Source organism: Oryza sativa, chromosome 11, assembly GCF_034140825.1.
Source record: "Oryza sativa Japonica Group chromosome 11, ASM3414082v1".
NCBI classification, from domain to species: Eukaryota; Viridiplantae; Streptophyta; class Magnoliopsida; order Poales; family Poaceae; genus Oryza; species Oryza sativa.
The window spans coordinates 4,862,851-4,889,581 of record NC_089045.1 but is presented as its reverse complement, the minus strand read 5'-3'; the positions used below and the strand labels follow the sequence as shown (position 1 = coordinate 4,889,581).

At 44.6% G+C, this 26,731-nt stretch overlaps 1 protein-coding gene and 2 long non-coding RNA genes across 3 annotated transcripts; 2 read left to right on the top strand and 1 right to left on the bottom strand.

Moving 5' to 3' along the window:
* Positions 1-7,681: 7,681 nt before the first annotated feature.
* On the bottom strand, positions 7,682-8,259 carry LOC9271824 (uncharacterized). Its single transcript, XR_001541335.2, has 2 exons — positions 8,128-8,259; positions 7,682-7,956 (listed from the first exon to the last, which is right to left on the bottom strand). It is a non-coding gene; the product is annotated as an uncharacterized lncRNA (long non-coding RNA).
* A 3,683-nt stretch (positions 8,260-11,942) lies between these two features.
* On the top strand, positions 11,943-12,776 carry LOC136353889 (uncharacterized). The gene is made up of 2 exons (XR_010737401.1): positions 11,943-12,105; positions 12,226-12,776. It is a non-coding gene; the product is annotated as an uncharacterized lncRNA (long non-coding RNA).
* Positions 12,777-25,340: 12,564 nt separating this feature from the next.
* Positions 25,341-26,719, top strand: LOC4349991 (uncharacterized). The gene has a single exon (XM_015761077.3). It carries the CDS (start codon positions 25,616-25,618, stop codon positions 26,492-26,494), a length of 879 nt encoding a protein of 292 aa, XP_015616563.1. The 5' UTR covers positions 25,341-25,615; the 3' UTR covers positions 26,495-26,719.
* Positions 26,720-26,731: the final 12 nt, after the last annotated feature.

Below are 26,731 nucleotides of genomic sequence, written 5' to 3'. Positions count from 1 at the left end.
TCTGGCCGGAGGAGGGAGGGGGAGGCCGGCGGGGGCGACGGCGGCGACGACGACGCCCGGCGCGGCTCCCCTCCCCTCCCCTCCCAGATCCGGCCGGGGGAGGGCGGCGGCGGCGAGGCGTGCCCGCAATTTTTTTTTTTGCTCATTCAACGGATTTTCGCAGGCGGGCCATTACCCCGACTGCGAAAATCATCGATTTTCACAGTCGTTGGGCTGCTGGCGATCCTCCCCCGTCTGGAAAAATCACTTTTGGCCGCCTGCAAAAATACTTTTTCTATTAGTGTTGTACTCCATCCGTCCCATAATATAGGGGGCTCCTAGCTGGCGCGTGCGCGCCAGCAACACGCACGCGGCCCAGTAGGTGGGTTTCCCTTTTTTTCGTTGTTTTTTTTTTCACCGCGTGAATTTCTCTTTTTTTCGGATTTTCCTTTTTTCCGTGATTTTTTTATCGCGAATGTGGCGCGACTGATTTTTTTCCGTGTTTTTTTCCGAGTATATCTAATGTAACTAACACGTTATTTTTAGATAACGATGGTAATTAAGATAAGATTTTTTTAAGTAACAGATTGAAAACAAATCTATACGTGAAGTCAAAATTTGAAAACTTTTAATCCAGATTTAAAAACTTTTCAACTCAAATTTGAATTTTTGAAGTCAAAATTTGAAAACTTTTAACTTTTCATCTCAAATTTGAAAATCTCTCAACTAAGGTTTGAAAAACTTTCAACTCAAGATTTTGAAAAATTTTCAACTCGGATTTGAAAACTTTCAATTGAGATTTTGAAAACTTTCAACTCGAGATTTTGAAAACTTTCAACTCGGGATTGAAAACTTTCAACTCGGATTTGAAAACTTTCAACTTTTCATCTCAAATTTGAAAACTTTTAACTAGGGTTTGAAAACTTTCAACTCGGAGTTGAAAACTTTCAACTCGGATTTGAAAACTTTCAATTCGAGATTTAAAAATTTTTAAGTTAAGATTTGAATATTTTCAAGACAAGATTTAAGAACTTTTAACACAAAAATATGTTTTGCTGTAGATTAATAATTATAAAAAAGAAAAAAAAAAGAGAAAGTGAAGAATCACGGAAAAAAAAGCAAAAAAAAAAGCGACAAAAAGAAAGAAGCGAGGCCACGCGGAGGAGGAATCACGGGAGGAAAAAAAGAAAAAAAAGAGGATAATGTTCGGTTGGTGACTATTCAAAACGTGAATTCACGATTGTTTTGCCCGACTCCCCACGGCAAAAAAAAAGGAAATGAGAAAAAAGAAAAAGGGAACAGATGGGCTGCGCGAGCGAAGCGAGGATGTGGGCCGCGCGCGAGACATTGGGCCTGAAACGCGCGCGAGTTAGGCTGATGGCAAATTAGGCTGATGGCGCGTATGCGCCAATTAGCAATTTCGCATAATATATGGGTGGATGCGACATATCCTAGTACAACATTGTACTAGGATACGTCGCATTCACAAAAAATCCCTTATATTATAGGACGGAGGAGGTAATAAAAATAACAAATTCTTTGCTATGACTTGTAGGGGAGAAAAAATTTCCTTTAGTTTATCTATACTTCATTAATTCCTACAAATCTAATACAGTAGTGCTTAGAGAAATTAATCATTAGGAAGGATGCTTTTCTTTCAAACCGAACGGGCATTAAAATTTGAATTTAACGGGTGGGATATATGGAGGTGATACTTAATAATTAACTTGGCTTCATCGGATGCTTTGGTGGCAGCCTGTATTATCATATATAACAGTAACAGCGGTTTAGTTTAAACTATGAGATTCCATTGACTAAGTGCGCACAAATATGTATATATATAGCTAGGCAATGCAAGCTACGGGCTGGCACCAGCTAAAACTGAGAAGCGCAGCAGCACCGCCTCTCCCATATTTCCACATTTGCACGTCATTGTCGATTCATCGTCGATCGATCCCATACCTAGCATTCAAGCTAAAAACATGCTTATTTGGTGGAGGATGATCGGCGGCGGAGGAGCAGACGACGGCGGGTCTGACCGACGGAAGAAGAGGCGCGCCGAGTTGGAAGTGGCAATCAAGGGCACTCTCGCCGTGCAGGCCTACATCAGAATCACATGTACGATCATGGCGTACCTTGCATTTACATGGTCGACAGTCGTCCTCTTGGGCGGCTACGTCAGCTCGCTGCAGAGAAAGGATTTCCAGTGCTTAACAGTAATTACTGTTATAGAGGCAACCAGGTTAGTGGATTAATTTAATTCCTAGCATGTGCTTCCAGTAGAATTACATCTATGTGGAAAGTTTTATATTGCAAATTCATCATACCTAGAGAACAACAAAAAGATAAAAAGTACTCTTAAAAGTGTTAGAATTTTTATTTATTTTACAGCCAAAATATAATAATTTTGAGTATATAATTTTTAGAATTTTTTGAAATCATTTTTTAGTTGGTTCATATGGTGTTTGCACGCAAAGCTTGTGGTAGAAGATATGATCCTATACAAATAACCATGTGAAACTTCATATATTGAATGCTTGCCATAAATTTTGAGCTTTGAACTCTAAATTTTAAAGAAAAACTCCATGTCCATGGCCAAGCAAAATTCTAGCTAACAATTTAGATGGAAACTTGAAAATAACACTTGGAATCTCATGCTCTTATTGTAAAAGCCCATTCCGAGTAAATCGAGAGCAAAACTTTATTTTCTCAGGCAAGAAATTGCTTCTTTCGGTTGGATAGATTATTCTAAAGGGAGCGCCTTGTGAGAAACAAGAGTTATGGGCCCCTTTGAATTGGAGAAAAAACATAGAAATTTTGGAGGATTTCAATCCTATAGGAAAATTTTCTATGATATCCTATGAAACAAAGGATTGAATCATATCCAATCCTTTGAAATTTCTATGGAATTGACAATTCTATAGATATTTTGGAGGAAATTTAGTAAAAGTTTCAACCTCTTGCACTGGTAACTTTCCTTTGAGTCTATCTCTCTCATCCAATTTCTGCATCTTTCTCGCGGTTCAATTAAACGGTCATTCATGTGTTTTTCCTGCGTTTTGCAATTCTCTGTTTTACATTTACATTCCTATCAAAATCCAACGTTTTTTCTATTACTATGTTTTCTCAATCCTGCGATTTAAATGGGTCCTTTAAGTAGTAGGTATTTTTACATGATGATCTTCTAATGAGCACGCACCTCGGTAAATACATTATTAGAGGTGGGCGTGTGAAAGACCCGCATGTGAAATAGGCCGATTTACACGGATGGATCACCTAAGCGCCGGCTTATGAAAACATGTATTAATTTTATCTGACGGATACTTACATGCCATATAGGTGGACTGGTTAAGCTGTTCGCCTAGGGAAATGTGTTTTTATATGTGTGCGATGGATTGGGATTGGGTGACATAGGGTAGGCATGTCATAATGTGAGATAGGGTGAATCTCGTTCCTCCAAAACAAATCCAACGGAAACAAATCCAACGGCTGAGATTCGTCCATATCATCATGAGTAAAAATTTTACTCACAAATTTACTCAGGAGTAAAAATTTTAGAGTCAATTACACATTGGGCCAGTTATTTTTACCCTTGTTGCAACTTGGGCTAGGCATATAGTACTGTTTTCACTTTAGACCATATAAATTTACATTTTGTTGCACATTGGACTGGACCAGTTCCTTCTAGCGGCCATTGCTGCGTTCCTGCCCCCATGGCTGGCTCCTAGTTCTTCGAGAAACAGAACAAGCTTGTTGTTGCCTGCTATGGATAGCTTGTCGAACATAGATATGCAAGAAAGAGCCTACTGCTTGGTGCCTGGGTGCTGGGTCATCGAGCTTGAAGATGCTAGAGATAGGGACCAGGCTTGAACTTGAAGCTCTCGCAGCCAACTCGACATAGGCAAATAACATGTCGGAGAAGATGGTTATGGCTATGCGGCGGCAACGAGCACGAGCACAGCGTCATCGGGCTGGTTGCAGGGGATGCGCGGTGTGTGCCAATAGATCTCTCGCGTCGAGCACTGTTTGCTACGCATTGCTACATTGAGGCACGTCCTGTCGCGGTGGAGCAATGTAGCGCTTGAGCGCGATGAGCAACTCCGTGAACACTATGGTGACCAGTGAGTTAGAAGGTGTAGTTGTCAATCTGTGCTGCTCCGTCCGTGGACCGGTGGAGCATGAATAACTGCATAATGATGTACTGGCGGCTGAAGGTGGTGGAACCGTGGAGAAAGTCGAGTAGTCGGCAAGTCCTTGCACCTGCTATCCTATGCTCCTAGGCTCCTAGCTAGGGAATGGGTGGAGGCGGAAGGAGCTTGGAGCCATCATTGGTGCAGGAGTAATTAGAGAAGAAGGGATATGGTAGGTCCAAGCTGCAATGAGTGGTAAGTTTTCATGGTCTTAAGTGAAAAGAATACAGTGGACCTGGTCCAAACTGCAACTATGGCAATAATAAGTGGTGAAAAGTGTAATTTACTCAAAATTTTATTGGGAGTAAAATTTCAGGAGTAAAAGTTTTACAGGGAGTAAAATTTTTACTCGTGATGACGTGGACGAATCTCAGCCGTTGTATTTGTTTTGGAGGGCCGAGATTCACCCTATGTCACCATGTGATATTCCTACCATATGTCACCCAATCTGAATCCATGTGCGATATGGTGTATTATATATAACTATTTTCGTAGATACTTCTTTTGTTTTCCACGCAGTCTAAACAATGAACCATTGGAAATGCATAGCTCAAAGGACTATATGTAAAAATCAATTTTTATAGACTATTGTCTTAGAAGCTTTGCTCATGAAAGCAGGTACTTTTTCTAACTTAATTTAGTTGCATGATCGCATTTACAACGAAATTTTGCTGTAGTTTCATCTATTGTATCTAGCGCACGCACTTGTTATGGGTGTGGATTGATGTGTACGTGTGCGTGCGCGCATCAAATCAAAAAAAAAAACACAGAGAGAACGCCTCAGTACTAAATTTCTATCGGACCATTCCTTTGACGATGCATTTTGCATTATTAGTTTCCATTGTACATGTACTATGAGTTATTCCACATTACATTAGATGTTCCTTCTGTTTGGATCTGGTTTTCCATTTCTAGAAAAGCATTTTTGGGGAGTATCTAAATATGTGCCGACATAATTTTTGAGTAAAAATCATTCGATTTTTTCCACTATAGTAGAGATGAATACATAATAGCAATATTCATTACTGTTGAATTGATCTTTGCTCGGATGGCAAAAATCACATTTGTTCTATTTCGAATGGAAACAAGGACTAAATAATATCTTTAACCCCGGTTCAAAAGCCCAATGGCACTTTATGATCTTTATTCTCGGTTGGTAACACCAATCGGGACTAAAGATCATTTTTAGCCATGGTTCAATAGCTGTCGGGCCATGTCAGCCCCCCACTTACCAATTCGAACTAAAAATTGATCTTTAGTCTTAGTTGGTGTTACCAACCCAGATAAAAGATGCTTCCATGGTTAGTTTCAAAAGTATCCAAGTCATCATATGTGTGTAGTAGATGGGATGATAACGCGAGTGAGGGCTGAAGTGAGAGATCTTGAGTTTGAGTCTCACATCCCACATATTTTTTTTTAACTTGGTATGATGGACAACTAATCTCACATCCCACATATATGTTTTTTTTTCTTGGTATATATCTTTAGTCTTGATTATTTCAACCGAGACTAAAGATAGATATTTTTAGTCATTTTAACCAGGACTAAAGATATACATCTTTAGTTTCGGATTGGCATCCGGTTGCACAACCAAAACTAAAAAAGGTTGCTAACTAGAAGTAAAGCTCTTCCCCAGCGGTAATTTAATCAATCTTGGTGGATCATTAACGTGCACATCAGTTGTTTACTTATTCTTATCCTATTTTTGTAATTACATCCTACTTACGGTGTAATTATATCTTAGTTAACACTATGTAATTAATATGTAAGTAGGATATAATTATATTATAATTGAGATGTAACTCAAGTATATACACTATAATTTGGGAGTATTTGTTCCCTACTCACTAGCTTCCTGTTAAAAGAAATGAATCAACTAGATTCACTGCATTGGCAGTACTGAGAAAGGAGTAACATTCTTTTGTCTCGTACTACTAATATTCATGCAGCGATCGCTCACAGTTAGCTTGTGCCACGTACGGACCCACGGCCATGCATGTTTGTTCTACTTTAATCAAGGGAGCAGCTATATTTATGGCGCCATATTTTTTACCAAAAAATAGTCAGCATGTATTTACAATGTACCCGTACCGCACCTGCACGAATATAGGAGAATATCAAGTGGCTCAAAAATCAACTGAGGCAAAAAAAACCTATCGACATAATTTTAGCCAAATCGTTTTTCATGCGGTCAAATCCGATTTTTTAGGCGACTGAACAGCCCCGCACACACACAGGTATCTGCGAAATTTGCTACTTTCTTTTTTCATGTGAGTAGCGCACCCGCACGCGAAAATAAGATTTTGGCACGCTGGTGCGTATGTCGTCCGTATGCAAAAAATAAAAATCCAAAAATCCCGAGACCCTAACCCTAAAAGCCGTTGGCGGTGCGGATCCGGCTATCACGGGGCCGCCGGATCCCACCACCCACCGCCCATCGAGCCCAGCTGCTCCGGCCTTTGTTCTCCTCCTCCCGTCGTCAATGGCGGCCCGCTTGCCACCCATCGAGCCCAGCCGCTCATGCCCTTCTCCTCCTCCCGTCGGCGGCGGCGGTTCACTCACCGCCCGCCGCTGGCAGCCCGCCCTTCTTCGCCGGTGGTGGGAGCATGAGGAGAGAGAATGAGGATGGAGGGAGGTTGGTTGGACTTTTCGTAGGTGGGCCTGTTAAGATATCCACTTGTAAAAATCGATCTTTGCATGCGGGTCTTTTATAAAGCCGTATGCGAATGCAGGTCGATTTTTGCAGAGGCGATTAGTTACGGTTCGCCTGTAAACTGAAGGGAGTCTCGTCCAGGAAAAAATGTTTTTTTTATAGTGTTTCTTGGAGTTTGGTTCGACAGCTCCAGTTTGGCCTAAACGGCATGAAAACCAGGAAAAGTTCGTTTTCTCCCTTTCTTTTTTCCCGTTCCACGAATGAAGAGTGTAAAGTACGTAGAATTTCAGCTCAAACAAGTATATGATCGAAACACGGCAAACCAAGCGACTACAGGGGCAGTGGAGAATCCAGTATTAAGATGCAGCATAGGATAAAAAATCAAGCGACTACACGGCGTTTTGCTCGTTGAGTAGTACTAGTATAGTTCTTCTCCTCGTTTCGGGGTGTGTGGCCCCCGGAACCCCGGTTGGGGACGGGGACGGCCAAAAATCATCCCCGGCGACGGGGCCGGGGACGGGGAGTGGGGGATTTCAGTTCGCCCGGGGACGGGGACGGGTGACCACTCTCCGCCGGGGATGTCCTCGTTGCCATCCCTAGTAGCCACGTACCTAGAGTGCCACACTAAAAAAACACTCAAAACTACTAACTCCCGAAATTATTAGAAATTTCGGCAGAGTCTCTTCTAAAAATACGGACATCCACGACAGACAGTTATATGATAGATCAATAACGAATTAACCAACACATTGCTAACCATCCTAGCTCCATAAATTCCACGTGAAAATAAGGACCCGGTCAGCAGTACTGTCTCCGTTGTTTCTCCTAAACCATTTATCGGAATCGATAGAAAGATATCGACGATGGCTACAAACTTTATTTAGGACAACTAACCTGAATCCCGACGGTTTAATATCAGATTTGAAAATACGGTTTTAGCCTATAATCAATAACTTCAAAAATTGCACAAACGACTATCGAATAAATTTCTATTTGAATCTTATACTTCTAGGGAGTAGCCAAAAGTACCGCTGCAGCGTGGATACTAGAATTTGAGAACAAACCCGCTAGTTGCAAAATGACCGAAATCCCCAAATTCCTTCTTCCTCCTGCTCTCCTGCGCCCTTCTCCTCCCTAACAGCAGCAGTCAGCAGCAGTCAGCAGCAGCAGCAGCAGTCAGCAGCAGCAGCGATGAAGAGACCAGATCGCAGCACATCAAGGCATCAAGCCATGCATTAGCAGCAGCGGCAATTAAAAGATCGGATCGGCAGCAGCAACAACAGGAATTTGGCAGCAGTAGCACACCAAGAGGCAGCCGAGCAGGGAATCGATTGGCGGCGGCGGACGACGACGGCTGTGGCGACGCCGTCACCAGCAGCGGCGGCGCGGAGGCAGGGTTGGGGAGGACGACGGGCTAGGGCTAGCTGCTGGTGTCCTTTTCTTCTTCTTTTTTTCAGTTGGTTAAATAGAGAGCCGAGAGCCTAATCAATATCGAACGACCCATATTAATTTGATCACCTGGATTTCGTTCGGACTCCGATTACAATAAACTTATAGTCTATTTTGTACTACTCGGCGAGCTCTACGCATCCACGGTTCCTGATCGCCTATTCGAACAACAGTTTAAAAGTTAAAATTTTGCGCGTTTCTTCTAATATTCTCCGAAATATATTAATTCGAAATTCGGGGTATTACAGTATTGTATTTCATGCAAGCATAAGGATTTCAATGTAAAAATTACAATATAAGAGAAAAAGAACAATATGCCACTCTATACGTATGGCTTCAACAAAATGTCACTCGTTAGGATGCAAATGATTAAATGCCACTCAATGTGTTGCCTTCGGGATATATAGTTTAATTACCACTTCAAGATAGTTGCCACTCCATTAGCTGTTTTATTTTCTTTTCTCCTCATTTTTCTTTCATGAACTAACCGAAATGCCTTTGGCTGTTCCTAAACAGATCAGATCGATCTGTGGTCTCTCTGTAGTTCTGTACCAACGACAATGCATCAAAATTGAATAGCAACATACGAGCATCAAACACCATTTTCATGAGTATCAGCAAACAAAAAGTTCACGAAGCATTCAAACGCACAATCCAGTTCATACACAAATTTTGCGACAAATTGTTCAACAAACCATTCAACCCATAATACAGTGCATACACAAATTGTTCAACCAAGCTACATAATTTTAAGGATAAATTGAGTAGACAATCTCGGTCAAATTGAGTCAATTTTTTCTTCTTAGGGATAGCATAATTATTTTACCCCAAAGTGCAACCAGCTCCTACAGAAGTGCTAGCTCCAAAAGTGCAATCTCCGCCTCCACAAGTGCTTGCTCCCGAAAGGCCTCTTGCTAATTCTCCAGTGCCCGTAAGGATGCAAGTGGGTCACCCACGAACTCACTTATAATTCAAAATAAGTGAGTTTGAGGGTTGGTTTAGCCTATAAGTGGATTTTCGCGGATAGCCGCTTGCACCCTTATTCAATGGTGCCTGATCTGTCTCCTAGCAGCATTGCAAGCGCCTACACACAAGCACGAAAGATAAGCAACAATTTGAATGAGATATATGCACACACAAATACTTCGGTTACCTTCTTGTCACCATTCCTAGGCTATCATGCGTTAGTGTAAACCTATTTGTGATCATTATTGGTGTAGAAGGTTCAGGTGGGTGCTTTCTGTCATTCTTCCTAGGTTGCCTTTTCCTACAAAATATGCATATGCGATTGATTAATCAAGAAAAAAATAATAAGCTGTAAAGATAGAAAAAGTAATATATTTTTTTCTTTGTCCCATTCATTGGGCACTTGTTGCAGGCAGGTTTTTCAATCCAATCACATAAAAAAAACATACACAGGCTGTGTTTAGTTTCCTTCGAACTTTTAACTTTTCCGTCACATCAAATGTTTGGGCATAGAGCATTAAATATAGATAAAAAAACCAATTATACAGTTTGCATGTAAATTGCGAGACGAATCTTTTGAGCCTAATTACGCCATGATTTGACAATGTGATGCTATAGTAAATATTTGCTAATGACAGATTAATTAGACTTAATAGATTCATCTCGCAGTTTACAGGCGGCATCTATAATTTGTTTTGTTATTAGTCTACGTTTAATACTTCAAATGTGTGTCCGTATACGTCAATTTTTTTTTTGCCAAAACAACTAAACACGGCCACAATCCCTCTGTGTTTAACGATTAGGAAATGAACTGCTGCAATTGCCGATTGACCGAGCGCCGTTTTCGTATATAGGGTACCGTTTTTTATTATTTTTAAATTTTGTTTTATCACAATTTTTTCTGCATCGTACTGATATCGATACTGAGTAGTTTAATAATAAATATAGTCGATTACCGACCGATCGAGCATTGTTTCGAAAGAGATGCTACCGATTTCGATCGTTTTCACCTCTAGCTGCAATTGATGAAGCAAATCTGAATTTTTTTGTCCTTAGTCAAAGAATCTTCCGCACGTACAGGTTGTCCTTTTGCACAGATATTTTAGTACTGCAGCTAATGGCCATGGACCCATAAAGATCAAAATCAAACGAGACTCAGACATACGAAACTGAACTTTAGTGCTGTGATTTGTTTTAATTACCATCATCTCTGATTTTTTTTACTGCAGCATGTGTGCGGCCGGTGACAGGTAGCTGTCGATGGGCCGCGCTAGGCCTTGTGGCCAGCGGGTGAGCAGCAAGTTCGGGGAGGGCGTCCAGACTCACTTGGGCGTAATCGGAGGCATGGGTCTCCGGCCGGAGCAAATGACCTGGTGGCTTGCTTGCTAGGAGGTTGTGAGAGGACGGCGATGACGCTGATTTTCATTAATATGGTCTCTATATCTACGAAGGATATACACAGCCAAATCTAGAGGCCTACTTAGACTGAGGCTTTAGTAGGGACTCTGCTAGATCCATATTTTTTTTAATCAACTCTCAATAATGATTTAGGGATTATGTTTGAGGACCTGCTAGAGATGCTCTACTAAAATCTTCCCCTTGTTGTAAATCAGATCAGATAAAACTAAAAATATCAATTCAGAGGCTCGCACTGATGTGCTGCGCACGTTTGAATGCGCTTAGTAATATCTACCCGAAATCTCCCGCGCAATCCGCCTCCCGGTCTCGGTCACTTCGCCGTCCTGGCTCAGCGCCCCGGAAAAAAAATTCTCTACGGCGGTGCCGCACCACGCCCCCTGTACAACACCGCGTACACATCTGACGCGTGTCCCGTCATATTACTGCAGCCAAGCGTTTTCCTTGAGCCAAGCCGATGTCTTCCTCAGCTCGTTGGAACGGACATCAAGCCGCAGTTAGCGACTGCACGCGGAGTTGAGCTGTTGTTTCATTAGAAGACAGAACAGATAGTAAATCTGCCGCTAACGAAGAACAGACGAATAGTATATAGATTGTAAAAGACAACCGTACGTCTACAGCCAGGGTTAGGAATTCCGAAATGAATTTTGGTCATTTCGGACTCTCGATACGATATTATTTCGGCTGATTTTTTATTTTTTTATTCTTTGTGAATTTGGTAATATTTTTTTTTAAATTTAACCAATATTTGCTCAAAATTTTGAAAATTTTGGACTGAAATTTCCAAATTTTCGGTATATCAGTGACGTCCGATAGAATCGGCCAATCCGAAAAATTAAACCATGTCTACAACACCATGTTCATAAGTCACAACAAACACCATGTTATTGAAGCATGTAAATCCGTTTATATTTTGCAGAAGCAAAAAGATAACCAAAACTCTTCGGAAGTAGTACAAGCTAATTAGCAATGTCGGTCATATCCCCAAACCATCAAGTTTCAAGGCTTTAAGACGTGTCGCAATGCAATAGGTTCCTATCTAAAGTTGTGAACTGGACAAATTAAATCTCTCCAGCAATCAGCTTTGATGTACTCCTGAACAGCGGCTCCCAAATCCCAATCGGCTTTAGTATTTCGGCACAGCGGCTCGGCTCCAAAGAAACGGCTGCTTGGCTACAGCGGGAGATGGACACGCGTCAGGTATCTACGCAGTGTTGCACACGAGACGTGGTGCGGCAGTGCCGCAGAGAATTTTTTTTTCCCAGCGCCCCGGCCGCCTTGACTTGAGCGTCCTCACGGCCCAATGAATCGATTCTGGATGGGCAGCTCGAAGAAGTCGAAGCTCGCCACGACGTCGTCACCTCCGGCGCCGATGATGCCGAGCGCCTTGAACGTGAGGCTGACGCCGGTGAGGGCGTTGACATCCGCCATCTTGTTCGCCGGATTCCACGCGTATGGAAACCCCTTCTCCTCTCTCGTGTACAGGCAGAAGAATGTCCCTGTCGGCCACGTCTTCGGCGATTCGTTCACCTTACGCCTTATGTGACACCATTTATGGACGACCGCTTTCAGGCCTCGAACCAGGCGCGCCGCCGCCGCCGATCAGATGTAGGAGTACGGGGCAGTTGTCCGTTCGGCAGTAGACGGAGTCGACGATGTACTTGATGCCATCGACGAACACCGAGCAGAGCACTACCTTCCGCTTGCCGTCGGCCGCCGGCCGGAACACGTCGTGGATCCGGTGAATCGGGAGGCCGTCGTGTAAGCAGCATGTAGCTAGCCCCAGCAGCGCACAGCCCGTTGAGTGCATGCTCGGCTGCCTCGACGTCCGTGCAGCCCGGGAGGAAGACCAGCACGTCGCCCGGCGGCTCCGTCGCGTGGATGCGGCACACCGCGTCGATGGCCGCGCCGAGGTAGTGTCACCGGCTCCGGGAGGTAATATTGGTCGATTAGACCGGAGTAGTACGGAGCCAGAGCTCCTTGACATCCATGCCGGAGCCGGAGAAGAAGCCGTGTACAACGCCCTTGCAGAGGGTGCTGTAGTGGTTCAGGCAGACGACGACCCGAAGGTCCAGGCGGCGCGCCGCCGCGGCCTTGACGCAGCTGAGCACGACGCCGGTGAGCGCCATCCCGTCGTGCGCGTCGTCCACCACGACGGCACCGTAGCGGGTGAGGATCGGGTCGGCGGCGAGCTCGCGGAGAAGCGCGCCGTGCGAGGTGTACTTGACGACCGTGTCGGCGTCCAAGGAGCGGTCGTCGAGGGGGACGGAGTACCCCACCTGGCGTCCGAGACTCTGAGCTCGGCGCGCATGTCGGCCGCGGCGCGGGTCGCCGCGAGCACGGCGGCGAGGCGGTACGTCTAGGAGCAGACGACGCGGCCGTGGCCAGCGACGTGGAGCAGGCGCGGGATCTGGCTGCTCTTGCCGGTGCCGGGGTTGTGATTTGCGTGGAATGCTATTGATTTTTTATGTGGGGATCTGCATCGTATGGTTAGTGCTATAGATGGCCATAAAGCACTAGGCCCGAAGGCCCGACCCACAGCACGGCTTTTTGCCCGGCCCAAGCACGGCACGGCCCGACTTGGGTCGGTCCTGTGCTGGCCCGGCCCGACCGCCGGGCCATGCCTGGGCCTCCCCACCGACACGCTGGGCTGGCCCGGCAGGCCAGGCTCGGCACACAAAGTATAGGGACTAAAATAGACATATAATTGTCACTGTCCTAAGAATAGGGACCTTAAATAGACTTATTTTAGCTATTTATATACCGCAGCCCAAAGAAGAGAGAGGTAAAATAGACTTTTTTAGCTATATATATATATATATATATATATATATATATATATATATATATATATATATATATATATATATATATATATATATATATATATATATATATATATATATATATATATATATATATATATATATATATATATATATATATGTGTCACAGTCCAATAGGAGGGAGGAAAATTAGACTTATTTCCGAGGAAAAGCACGATAGCCCATTGTGCCTTTGGGCCGGCCCGGCACGGCCCAAGGCGTGTTGGGCCATGCCTGGGCCATGAGTGCGGCACGTGGGCTGGCACGGCACAGCCCGATGTGTCGGTCGGGCCGTGCCGGCCCGACAAGCCTTGGCCCAGGCACGGCCGGGCCTGGGCCGTGCCGTGCCGGGCGGCCCACATGGCCATCTATAGTTAGTGCTAATAGGAATTGAGATATGTGGTCTTGTAACAGCAAGGTATTATTTTTACAGTGCAATTAGCTCTGTTCTTTTCTTATATGTGAAATGCGCATGCCAGCTATAGCTCTGAGGGTACAATGTCAAAGTTACTGATCAAAGCATGTCAGTTTCTACCATTTTTTTATATGCTTTGTGTTAAATACGTGATCTGAATTTCAGCATGCAATATATTTGAATTTGTTTCCTAGTGGTTAGATTAGTTTGCTAGTAGATTTCAGGTCTTTTCCTATTAGCACTACTAGGTTTTATCCAATTTATATATCTCTCGTAAGCCACACTGGAAGGGTGCGACAACGCATTGTTTTCTTGCATTTTTAATCGAATCCTCAATATATAGTGGTCATTGTCAGTCAGCGCGCCTGTAGTATACTCTCATAAGGGTTTTCTATGTAAAAAATAATCTCTATTTATATATATTTCCATAACACTTAGAGAGTTCTGAAACGCCACTAAATTGCTACAGTGCGGTAGAGATGACTGTGGAGTATGGAATGGCGACGACTACTAAGGAGGGTCTGCCTGCTGTCACACCTAAGAAACAGAAGCCGATGGCTGCTGAAAATGAGGATGCGAGTGTTGCTTAGGCCCTTCACAGTGGGCGTTCCTTCGTCTACGTGGAGCGTTACTTCGTCCTATGTGTTGAAAAAAGTTGGTGGGCCCATAGCTTCACTAGCTTCTTCGGTTCCTAGCGAAGGATCGAGAACCTCGCTCAAAAAGTCGAGCGCGGGGCCCACTGATGAGAGATGCGAGGACGAGAACGCGCCGTGCAGAGGATGCGTCATTTGCGTTCTGATAGGAGGGTCTGCCTGCTGTCAGAACTGTGAAAGAGAAGCTGATGGCCGCTGAAACTGAGGATGTGAGTGCTGCTGACGAGGGTCTACCTGCTGTCACAGCTGTGAAAGAGAAGCTGATGGCCGCTAAAACTGAGGATGCGAATGCTGCTGACAAGGGTCTGCCTGCTGTCACAGCTGTGAAAGAGAAGCTGATGGCCGCTGAAACTGAGGATGCGAATGCTGCTGACGAGGGTCTGTCTGCTGTCACAGCTGTGAAAGAGAAGCTGATGGCTGCTGAAACTGAGGATGCAAGTGCTGCTGAGGAGGGTATGCCTGCTGTCACAACTGAGAAAGGGGAGCTGACTACTGTAAGTGAGAAAGAGAGACTTATTGCTGGAATTACAGAGGAGGAGGAGGGGATGACTTATGTGGAGGGACAGATTAAAAATGTGAAAGATATGCTTGAGACTGGATATCTCGAAGGAGTAGAAATTGCCTATAAGAAAAAGAGAGATGGCCCGGTATGACTTATTATCACTTTATTTACTTGTATGAAATCCAAATCCATTGTATTCACTAATTATGGTTTGTTTTTTTTTTTGTTGTTGCAGGTGTTGCTCACTGGTCAAATTCATAAAATGGCTTATTATTGTTCTCAGAACTGTGAGTTCTATCAGAAGGTATTGTTGTTTCTTCCAATTAAAACTTTTAATTTGCATTTTGCCTAGCATAAGCCATTATCTTCTCCTTCTACCTATTAATGTGAATTCGAAAGGCAACCCGTGATTTTATAAATTCTATTGCATGTACTGTCAGCCCGTGAATTTGAAAAGCATGCTTTAGATCAAGATTTAAGTGATACAGTTAAGCGAGCTACCCACAATCACAACAACCACATACATTCATTATGGTACCTTCGTTTATAATGCTTCTCGGTTGTGAAAAATGTGAAAAGTTTAGAGAAAACTTTAAAAAATATTTGATTAAATTAAAATGAAGGTCTCGAACCAGAAGGGGGAGATAGCTAGAAAGGCCTAGGCCTATTGCTTTTATTACTGGGCAGCCGGAGAGTGCAATTGCTTCTGGTTCAGGGCAAGCATATTTGCTTCTTCAGCTTTAAATTCAGGTACAAGAGTTACTGCATTGGAAGAAAGAATCTGAAATCAAAATGAAGCCTCCAAAGCAGAAGCAGGATGGGTTTGTTGCTTATGTAATAGGACAGCTGGAGAGTGCATTTTCTTCAGGATCAGAACAGGCATCTCGTCCAGGACAGGAATCTTTGCTTCATCAGCTTGAAGTTTAGGTACAAGACTTACTGAAGAATGAAGCTGAAGTTAAAATAAATAATTTAGAAATTCAACTAGAGAGGCATAAGTTGTTATACAGTGTTCTAACGGAGGTCCTAAAAAGTTCTCTGAAGAATGAAAGTGATTTCTGATGTTGTTAATGGATATTGTAGAGTTCCTACAGACAAAGTTAAGTTGTGGTATTGTTGATTGTTTCTTTCTTCTGCAGTACGGTATAGTTAATTGCATTACGTAGTATAACTCTTTGGCCAAGTCATTAATGTATGGCCTTACGAATGTTGCACTCGTTCAGTGACTTGGTATTTTGCACTAGTTCAGTAATTTGGTATTTTGCACCGGTTCAGTGATTTGGTATTCTGGTTTCTCTGTTACTGCAAATTTGAATAGTGATATATTAACATGCTAGCTAGGCAATTTTATCTTGATCATTTTTACTGTTATGATATAGTGTATATCAACTTCATGGAACTTTTTTTTTGAAAGATACTTCATGAATAAAACATAATTAAAATAATGTATAGTTGTACGAGAGGAAGAGATAAAGGTTACTATCAATTACACTTGACTAGTAATTAAAATATATCTGTATAAGAATGTCAACAATAATGTTGAAAAATCAGATAAAATAAACTAAAAATATTAGCGTTGTGTAGCCTTATTTGAGTTAGGTTGGCTGTTAAGAGATGGTTTTGTAGTTATGGTTAAGCAAATTTGGTTAAGTGTTGTTGATGATTATACTCATTTAGAGCGTTGGCAGGCTAAGATTCGTAGATTAACACAATTTTTAAGAGGTTGGGCCAAACAGACTAGTGGCCTTTATTACAAAGAGAAAAAGTCTTGTTTTTCTGGATAAAAATGGAGAATCAACTTTGTTAACTCAGAGCTTGATTCTATACTTTATTTGAGGAATAGGTTATCCTATTTGCTAAGTGAAAAGCAAATTAAATGGTATCAGCGAGTTAATACTAAAGATATTTTGGAAGGGGACTCGAATACTAAATATTTTCGTTTGGTAGCAAATGGTAAGCATAGGAAAACAAGGACTTAATCAGCTACAGGATGGTGATTGGTAATTAATGGTGATGCAAATTTAAAGGCATGTATCACCACTTATTATAAAGATCTTTTTTGGCCCTCGTGAAGCTTTTTCTTTAACGTTAGATGAAAGCCAAATAAGTAATATTCCCCAGGTTTCTCAATTAGAAAATAATGCTTTAGTACAAGATTTTTCTGAGGAGGAAATTAAAGATGCGATTTTTCAAATGGAGCATAATAAAGCTCCGGGTCCGGATGGATTTCCAGCTGAGTTTTATCAGGTTTTCTGGAATGTTATTAAGCCCGATTTGGTTGATTTATTTAATGATTTTCATAGTGGTAATTAACATCTTTAGTCTCTAAACTTTGGCACTATAATTTTACTACCCAAGTGCAAAGAGGCTTTCAAAATTTAACAATATAGGCCTATTTGTTTACTTAATATCGGTTTCAAAATTTTTACTAAAGTTGCTACAAATAGAATTTCTATAGTGGCTCAGAAGGTTATTAGCCCCACACATACGGCTTTTATACCTGGGAGGAATATTATGGAGGGTGTTGTTATTCTTCATGAAACGATACATTAATTGCACCGAAAAAAAGAGTGGTGTACTTTTTAAGATTGATTTTGAGAAAGCTTATGATAAAGTAAAATGGTCTTTTGTTCAACAAACTTTAAGAATGAATGGTTTCTCACAAAAATGGTGTGATTTGATTGCGTCTTTTATCCAAGGTGGACAGGTTGGCATTAAAGTGAATGACCAAGTGGGATCAAAATTTTAAACATATAAGGGTTTAAGGCAACGGGACCCGTTATCTCCAATTCTTTTTAATATAGTTATTGATGTTAGCTATATAATAAAGAGAGCAAAAGATTATGGTTAAATTTCTGGAGTGGTCCCACATCTAGTTGATGATGGTTTATCTATCTTACAATATGCTGATAATACTATCATTTTTTAGAGCATGATTTACAGAAAGCTAAAAATATGAAATTGATTTTAACTGCTTTTGAAAAGTTATTTGGCCTGAAGATAAATTTTCACAAGAGTGAATTATTTTGCTTTGGACAAGCAAAGGAATGTCATGAGCAATATTCAAATATTTTTGGGTGCAAACTGGGAGATTTTCATGTTAGATATCTTGGTATTCCTATGCATTTTAGAAAGCTTTGTAATAAAGATTAGTTAACAATTGAGCAAAGAATTGAGAAAAAACTTAGTAGTTGGAAGGGTAAACATATGTCTGTAGGTGGGCGATTGGTTTTGATTAACTCAGTGTTATCAAGTTTAGTTATGTTTATGATTTCGTTTTTTGAGATTCCTAAAAGGGTTCTTCGAAAAATTGATTATTATAGATCCCGTTTCTTTTGGCAAGGTGATGAACATAAAAAATAATATAGGTTGACAAGATGGGATGTTATTTGTCAGCATAAAGATCAACGGGGACTTGGTATTCATAATTTAGAAATCCAAAACCAGTGTTTACTAAGTAAGTGGTTGTTTAAATTAATAAATGAACACTGTGTGTGGCAAGATCTTTTGAAAAGGAAATATCTTGGTACTAAATCTATAACTAAGTTGAGCGGAACAAGGGGATTCCCATTTTTTGTCAGGATTGATGAAGGTTAAAAGTTCTTTTCTAAATATGAGTTCCTGGTTTATCAATAATGGTGAACAAGTTAGATTCTCGGAGGATAATTGATTAGGTAATTCTTCTGTAAAGGACAAATACCCATCATCATATTCTATAGTTAGAAGGAAAAACTGCTAAGTTACAAGTGTTTTGAGTACTGTTCCGTGATAATTAGTTGGTCAAAACTTGATTAGATGGCACAATTTGTGTGCTTCAATTGTGCATGTTAACTTAACAGAGGAGGATGATATATTTATATGGAATCTTGTTGTTTTAACAAAAAAAACAATTTGGCTAAGAGGAATTGGGTGGTAGTTTGAGATGTTTTTTTATGAAAAAAGAATCAATTTACCATCATTTCCTGGATTGCCATTTTGCCGGATTTCTTTGGAGATCTATACAATTCGAGTTTGGATTATACCATCCACATAGTATATCTCACATGTTTGGGAATTGGCTTGTAGGTGGTAATAAAAAGATCAAGGAACTTATTCTTGTTGGAGCTTTCGCTGTATGTTAGTCTCCTCTAGCTTAAGTAAAAATGAAATGGTTTTTGATAGATCACCTTCAAAATCTTATTTGCATGTTCTTTTCAGGACAACACATTAGCTCCGGGAATGGGCTCAACTAAAACGGCATGATGATTATATCAAGCTAATAAAAGATGTGTGTCGTAAACTTGAGTCGATGATCATGCAGCTCTTTGACAACTTCGGATGGAGATTCACCAATAGAATTCAGTAGTCGTGGGATCTTTACCTTGTTTGGTTTTATTACTTTGGCTACATACTCACTATGTGAGTTTACTTTTGTGTGAACCTTGTAATAATTGGCTATAGCTCTTGAGCAAAGACTGGAATGCTTCATCCCATCTCTTCTCTACTACTATAAAAATTGAAGATGTTTTTGCGGTTCGTCATCCGTGTTTGAGTCGGTTATAAAAATTGAAGATGTTTTCGCAGTTCGTCATTCGTGTTTGAGTCGGTTTTAATTTTATTTTTTGGTTTTAATCTATATCTCTTCTCTACTATTATAAAAATTGAAGATGGTTTTGCTGGTTTTTTGATACGTCATTCGTGTATGAGTCAGTTTTTAAGTTCGTTTGGTTTTTGAAATACATATCTGTATTTGAGTCGGTTTTTAAGATCTTCACTTTGGTAATATAGAAGGAATCATATAAGAAATCTGTTTAAAAAAACTTGCATGCTAATTTGAGACAATCGGATTCGCTCATGATTTTATAGAACTTCCACAGTGAATTTCATGTTAAGTAACTAAACCATATAACAATAATAAGATTAAAATATATATTCATGTGAATTCCCACAGTGAATTTCATCTTAAGTAACTAAACCATATAACAATAATAGGATTAAAATAGACTTCATCTGTTGGGAGCATTTATTATAGTTATTAAAAAAAATAAAGGTTGATGACTAGTTTAGTCCTGTCAAGCCCACGGTTCAGTGGCTCGCACGGATGTTTGAATTCGCTTAGTAATATCTTCCCGAAATCTCCCGCGCAATTCGCCTCCCGGTCTCGGTCACCTCGCCGTCCTGGCTCAGCACCCCGGCCGCCTTGAGCGTCCTCACGGCCCAATGAATCAACTATGCATGCGGCGGCTCGAAGAAGTCGAAGCTGGCCACGACGTCGTCACCTCCGGCGCCGACGAGCCGAGCGCCTTGAGCGTGAGGATGACGCCGACGAGGGCGTTGACATCCGCCATCTTGTTCGCCGGATTCCACACGTATGGAAACCCCTTCTCCTCCTCTCTCGTGTACACAGGCAGAAGAACGTCCCCGTCGGCCACATCTTCGGCGACTCATTCACCTTACGCCTTATGTGGCACCATTTATGGACGACCGCTTTCAGGCCTCGAACCAGGCGCGCCGCCGCCGAGCCGCCGCCGCCGATCAGATGTACGGGGGCGTTGTCCGTTCCGCAGTAGCCGGAGTCGACGATGTACTTGATTCCATCGACGAACACCGAGCAGACGGCGACGTCGGTGGCTAGCACTACCTTCCGCCTGCCGTCGGCCGCCGGCCGGAACACGTCGTGGATCCGGTGCATCGGGAGGCCGTCGTGTAAGCAGCATGTAGCTAGCCCCAGCAGCGCACAGCCCGTTGAGTGCGTGCTCGGCTGCCTCGACGTCCGTGCAGCCCGGGAGGAAGACCAGCAAGTCGCCCGGCGGCTCCGTCGTGTGGATGCGGCACACCGCGTCGACGGCCGCGCCGAGGTAGTCTGTCACCGGCTCCGGGAGGTAATGTTGGTCGATTAGACCGGAGTAGGTACGGAACCAGAGTTCTTTGCCGTCCATGCCGGAGCCGGAGAAGAAGCCGTGTACAACGCCCTTGCAGAGGGTGCTGTAGTGGTTCAGGCAGACGACGACCCGAAGGTCCAGGCGGCGCGCCGCCGCGGCCTTGACGCAGCTGAGCACGACACCTGTGATCGCCATCCCGTCGTGCGCGTCGTCCACCACGACAGCACCGTAGCGGGTGAGGAGCGGGTCGGCGGCGAGATCGCGGAGGAGCGCGCCGTGCGTGATGTACTTGACGACCGTGTCGGCGTCCGAGGAGCGGTCGTCGAGGGGGACGGAGTACCCCACCTGGCGTCCGAGCTAGGCGCGCATGTCGGCCGCGGCGCAAGTCGCCGCGAGCACGGCGGCGAGGCGGTACATCTGGGGCAGACGACGCAGCCGTGGCCGGCGGCGTGGAGCAGGCGCGGGATCTGGCTGCTCTTGCCGGTGCCGGGGCCGGCGTCGACGAGCACCACCAGGTGCAGCGCCACGTATTTCGTCACCATCGCCTGGTTCTCCTAGTGGCGGAACTCCCGCCGCCGATTGCGCACCCTTCTCGGCGGCGCCGCGGCTGGCGGTGTCGTCGTCCTCTGAGCGGCTAGTCGGGCGCTCCGGCGAGGAGTGGCCATGGCGACGGGGCGGGGTCGGCGTGCGGGGCGCGCCATTGGTCACACGACGGCGCTTCTCAGTTCAGATCACGCGGGGTGAAACATCGATGAGCACGTTTAAGTAGATGGGTCATGGGTGAGCTGTCCGCGCACGTAGGAGATCGTTCCGGAGTGCCACTGCCGTCTGAATCCAAATTTGTGTATCAGCAATGTAATTTACTCAATAGAGTAAATAATACGGAAATGCTAAACACCGGTATACCGTCCCGACGGGATAGGATAGACACCAACCAATCCACTCTTCTTCTATCTAGCTATTCTTTCTACCACATCTCTCTCATGCGTGCTGCTGCAACTAAGTCAATGACGAGCTCCGGTGTGGCATGGGTGTGGATGACGGAGGTCGCGGTCGCCGGCGACGAGCTCCGACGCGGCCACCCCCAACGATCCCCCGGCATCGCGGACTTCGGCGACGAGCTTCAGCGTGGCGTGAGGCACGGACGGCGGAGGACGTGGCTGCGGCGACGAGCCCGGCGTAGGGAGCGACGGCGGAGGACGTGGCTGCCAGCGATGTGGTCGCCGGATTGCCGCCTGGAGCTCCAGCACCGCCGTCCGCCATCCACGGCGCCGCCGTTAACGCCCACCTCCGGCTCCATCCGCGTGGCCGGCCGGTGCGCCCTCCGCCGGCGCCCCAACTCTGTCGCGGGCCCTCTCCGGTCGGCGCCTTCGTCGCCGGCCGTTGATCCCGCTGCGAGTCCGGGCCTTCATCCTATCCATCTACTGCTTCGGGGGAGCAAAGAGACAAGATGGGGTGAAAAGAACTTGCTAACTTGGTTATGGCTGGCTGTGGAGTGTGGTAGAATCATCTTCTACGTGGTAAGAATCGCATGATACATGATAGGTATCATCTTCTACGTGGTAAGAATCGCATGATACCTGATAGGTATCATCTTCTACATTGTAAGAATCACATGATACTTGATAGGTATCATCTGATACCTCTTAAGTATCACCTGATATGTGGTAGAATCGCATGGATACCTGGTAGGTATCAGGACCTGATACATCGCAAGCATCATCCACAACGTGGTAAGAATCGCATGATACCTGATAGGTATCATCCGATACCTCGCAAGTATCATCTGATATGTGGTAGAAACGCAAGTATCACACGATCTTACTAAAGTATCATTTGTGAAACCCATAGAATCTTGTTACTAGACATGATACCTAAGTAGGGCCATGCGGTACTGCACAGGTATCACACGTAATGATACTTTCGAGGAGGATCATGTGATCCTCCTAGGATATCATTTGTGAAACCTGATGATACCAGACATGATACAGATGAGGATCATGATACCTCCCAGGTATCACATGATCCTCCCAAAGTATCACCTATGAAACCTGGTGAAACCGGACATGATACTAAGGAGGATCATGATACCTCCCAGGTTTAACATGATCCTACTCAAGTATCACTTGATACCTCGCAACTATCATCTTCTATGTGGTAAGAATCGTATGATACCTTACAGGTATCACCTAATAACTAGCTGGTATCGGATGATACCTACCAGGTATCATGCGATTCTACCACGTATCAGATATCGGACGATTCCTATCACGTATCAGACGATACTCGTGAGGTATCATGTGATAGCTATCATGTATCATGTGATTTCTACGATGTATCGGGGGTGATACTTATGAGGTATCATATTCATATGATACCTACTAGATACCAGGAGCTGGGCGTCGAGGTGTCGAGGCATCGTCGCCGGCGGCCGCGTCCTCCCCCGTCGACGCTCCGTACTGAACCCGAACCTCGTCACCGGCAGCCGCATCCTCCCCCGTCCACGGTATCGGAGCTCGTCGCCGGCGACCGCGTCCTCCGTCGGGAGCTCGTCACCAGCGGCCGTGTCTGTCGTCCACGCCTCAGCGGTGGCTGCGTCCTCCACACCGGAGCTCGTCGCCGGTGCCGCCACCACCACCACGCAGGATCCTCCGCCGTCCACGCCCCACGCCGGAGCTCGTCGACGGCGCCGTCTCTGTCACCACGCAGGATTCTCCGCCGTTCATGCGACCATGCCCCACGTCGGAGCTCGCCGGCGGCCGCGTCCTCCACGCTGGAGCTCGTCGCAGGCAGCCGCGTCCTTCACGCCGGAGCTCGGCGGCGGCCGCCGCGTCTGCGCCACCGGCGTCAGCCTCGTCTGCGCTGCTCCCATGGGGGCCTGCGCTCTCGCATCTGAGGGAGGTGGACTGGGAGCGATCCCGTTGGGACAGTATCCCAACGGGATACCGGTATATAGCAGCCCCCAAATAATAATATGCTCTATATATTCTTGACTGGTGGGAATAGTTCAAGTAGTAATATACTCCCTTCGTTTTAGATTCTACTACCTCCGTCCCATTATAAGTGCAGCCATGGTTTTCCGCGTCCAACTTTGACCGTCTGTCTTATTTGAAAAATTTTTGAAAAAAATTTAAAAACATAAGTCACGAGTAAAGTACTATTCATGTTTTATCATCTCATAACAACGAAAATACTAATTATAAAAAAATTTCAAATAAGACGAACGATCAAAGTTGGGCGCGGAAACTTATGGTTGCTCTTATAATGGGACGGAGGGAGTAATTTCTAAGTCGTTTTGGTTTTGATAAAAGTCAAACTATTTTGAGTTTGGCTCAGTTTGTTGATAAATATAGCAATATGTAAACATCAAATTAATTTCGCTAAATCGATAATTGAGTATATTTTCATAATATATTTGTCTTGGGTTAAAATTGTTACTGCTTTTTTTTTTCTACAAATTTGATTAAACTTAAAGCAGTTTTATTTTGACCAAAGTAAAAAAGACTAATAATCAGTTTTATTTTGACCAAAGTAAAAACGACTTATAATCTGTAAAAGATCATAGAAGGACTAGGTTTTGCTTTGTGTGATTTGATTTGCTTATGTTTTTTGTGTTACTTTCCTACCAATACACATTTGTGGTTTTCCATCTTAGAATTATGTCCCCAATCGCCTTAACAACAAGGGCTGTTTGTTACAAGGTCCCTATCTTGTCCACTCCAAGAACTGCATGCCCCAACTGAAAAAACTATGATTTCTCCCAACCACCCCCATGACACCAGAATTTCTGTTCTGTTATGCTTCATGCTGCTGTTAATAGGATTTACAATCCGGTGGAAACCGGACCAAATTTCGTAAAATACAGACTTTTCGGATCGGGTTGAAACCATAGACACTCGATTTGATGGTCATGTTTATTTTTGCGAACGAGTAAAAGAATTGCACGTCAATATATTAGAGGGAAAAGAGTTTTTGTTACACAATGCAATCAGCCAGAGCGGCTTATACCGAGGGAAGGAAGAAAAAGCAAAACAAAAATTGTAGCTAAGAAGAAAAAAATACGGTGGCTATACACAACTCCGATTGGAGGAAAGGGGCAAAACCACAGTACACTCCCAAGAAATCTCCAAAAGCAGCAATACCCATTAAAGGCCACAGATGACCTTACGAGCGGATGGACTGCAGAGCCAGTGAGACCGAAGAGAGCGCATAATCGAAAACCCTGGAGTCATGTTCAAAACTGAATTTTAAAATTTTGATAAGATTTATCTGAATTTTATCAGTTGTTTTCGCCTTTTCGGTTAATCAGTACACTTACCATGAGTGATTTTTATCCAGCATCGGAATTATGAATAGCATGCTGCATACCCTGCCTGCGTTGCATGCTTGCCAAGAGTGGTCAGAAAGCATCCCTGCTTCAGCTCCACTCCTACATACAGATGAGGTTAGCTTGGGAGTTTTATCTGACTTCTTTTTGGTGGCAAGTCACTCCTCTTGCTTGTTGCTATTGGGAAACTAGTTGCTGGTTGGCCAGTGTGCTACTGAAGTGGAAGCAAAGAAACTACCTGCAGCCAAGCGATGATCCACTGATCTTCGCCCCTTCATATAATCCTCCAAGCGATCGTGCATGTTGCTTGCAGCCAAGAACGTTCGATCGATCGATCGATCCTCGTGTTGCTGCTTAATTGCTGTGCTTCTCCATCGCCATGGCCACCGACCGTGTCGAGGTCGACACGGCACGCCCTTTCCGGTCCGTCAGGGAGGCCGTCGCCGTCTTCGGCGAGCGCATCCTCGTCGGCGACGGCTACTCCCGGCGACCCAGCAACGGCAATGCTGCTGCTGCTGCCGTTGTTGACATCGCCATTGCCAAGCATGAAGCTAGCGGCGATAGTGATGATGCTACTGTTTCTTCTCCGGATGCCATGGAAGCTGAGCCTGAGGTGGAGGAGGATGCAGCGCCGGCCGTCGTGCCGATGATGTACTCGGCACCGTCCTCGCCGCAGTCGTCGCCGCCGCCGCCGAACGACGGCGGCGACGCCGACGACGAGCGCGACGGCGGCGTGGTCGACGAGGGGGTGACGGTGGCGATGATGCGGTCAGTCAAGAAGCTGGAGGCGGAGGTGGCGGAGACGAGGCAGGAGGTGGCGCAGCTGAAGAAGCGGGGGAGCGAGATGGAGATGGCCGTGGCGTCGCTCAACGCGCAGCTCCACCGCGGCCTCTCGAAGCTGGCGGAGATGGAGGCCGGCGACACGGCAGCGGCGGCGCGGCGCAGCGTTGGCGGCGAGACCGACGTGTCGTCGACGGTGGCGACGTTCAGGAGCGAGCGGTGGGGCGGCGTCGGCGGCGGCGGCGCGGCCGTGTCGCGCGCGACGTCGTGCGAGTACCTGCCGTCGTTCAGCCACGCGTTGAGCCTCGGCGAGGTGGACGACGGCGAGCTGGTCGGGAGGAGGAGGAAGGCGAGGAAGGTGAAGCCCATCGTGCCTCTCATCGGCGACATCATCTTCTCCAAGAGGAAGAGCACCAAGGACAAGGGCGGCGATGGCTTCTACGGCAACAATGGCGATCTTTACAGCGTTCTGGGCTGACGTCATCTCACTCTCTCTGTGTGTGTGATCTCATCAACCTGCTCATGTGTTGTGGCTGCTTTGTGTGCAATTTGGATGAGCAAATTTGTTTTTGTTTTTTAGTTTTGGTTTTGTATTTCTTTCTGCTTCTGGTTTGGTGTGGATTGTGCAGGGGAGTTTGTGTAAATGTAAAGCACTGTTAAGTTGACTGTTTTTATATGTTTGTATCTTCAGAAGTTCAGATCATGAACAGCCTAC

Coding starts and splice junctions, on each gene's coding strand:
- LOC4349991 (XM_015761077.3), top strand. CDS start 25,616: ATGGCCACCGACCGTGTCGAGGTCGACACGGCACGCCCTTTCCGGTCC.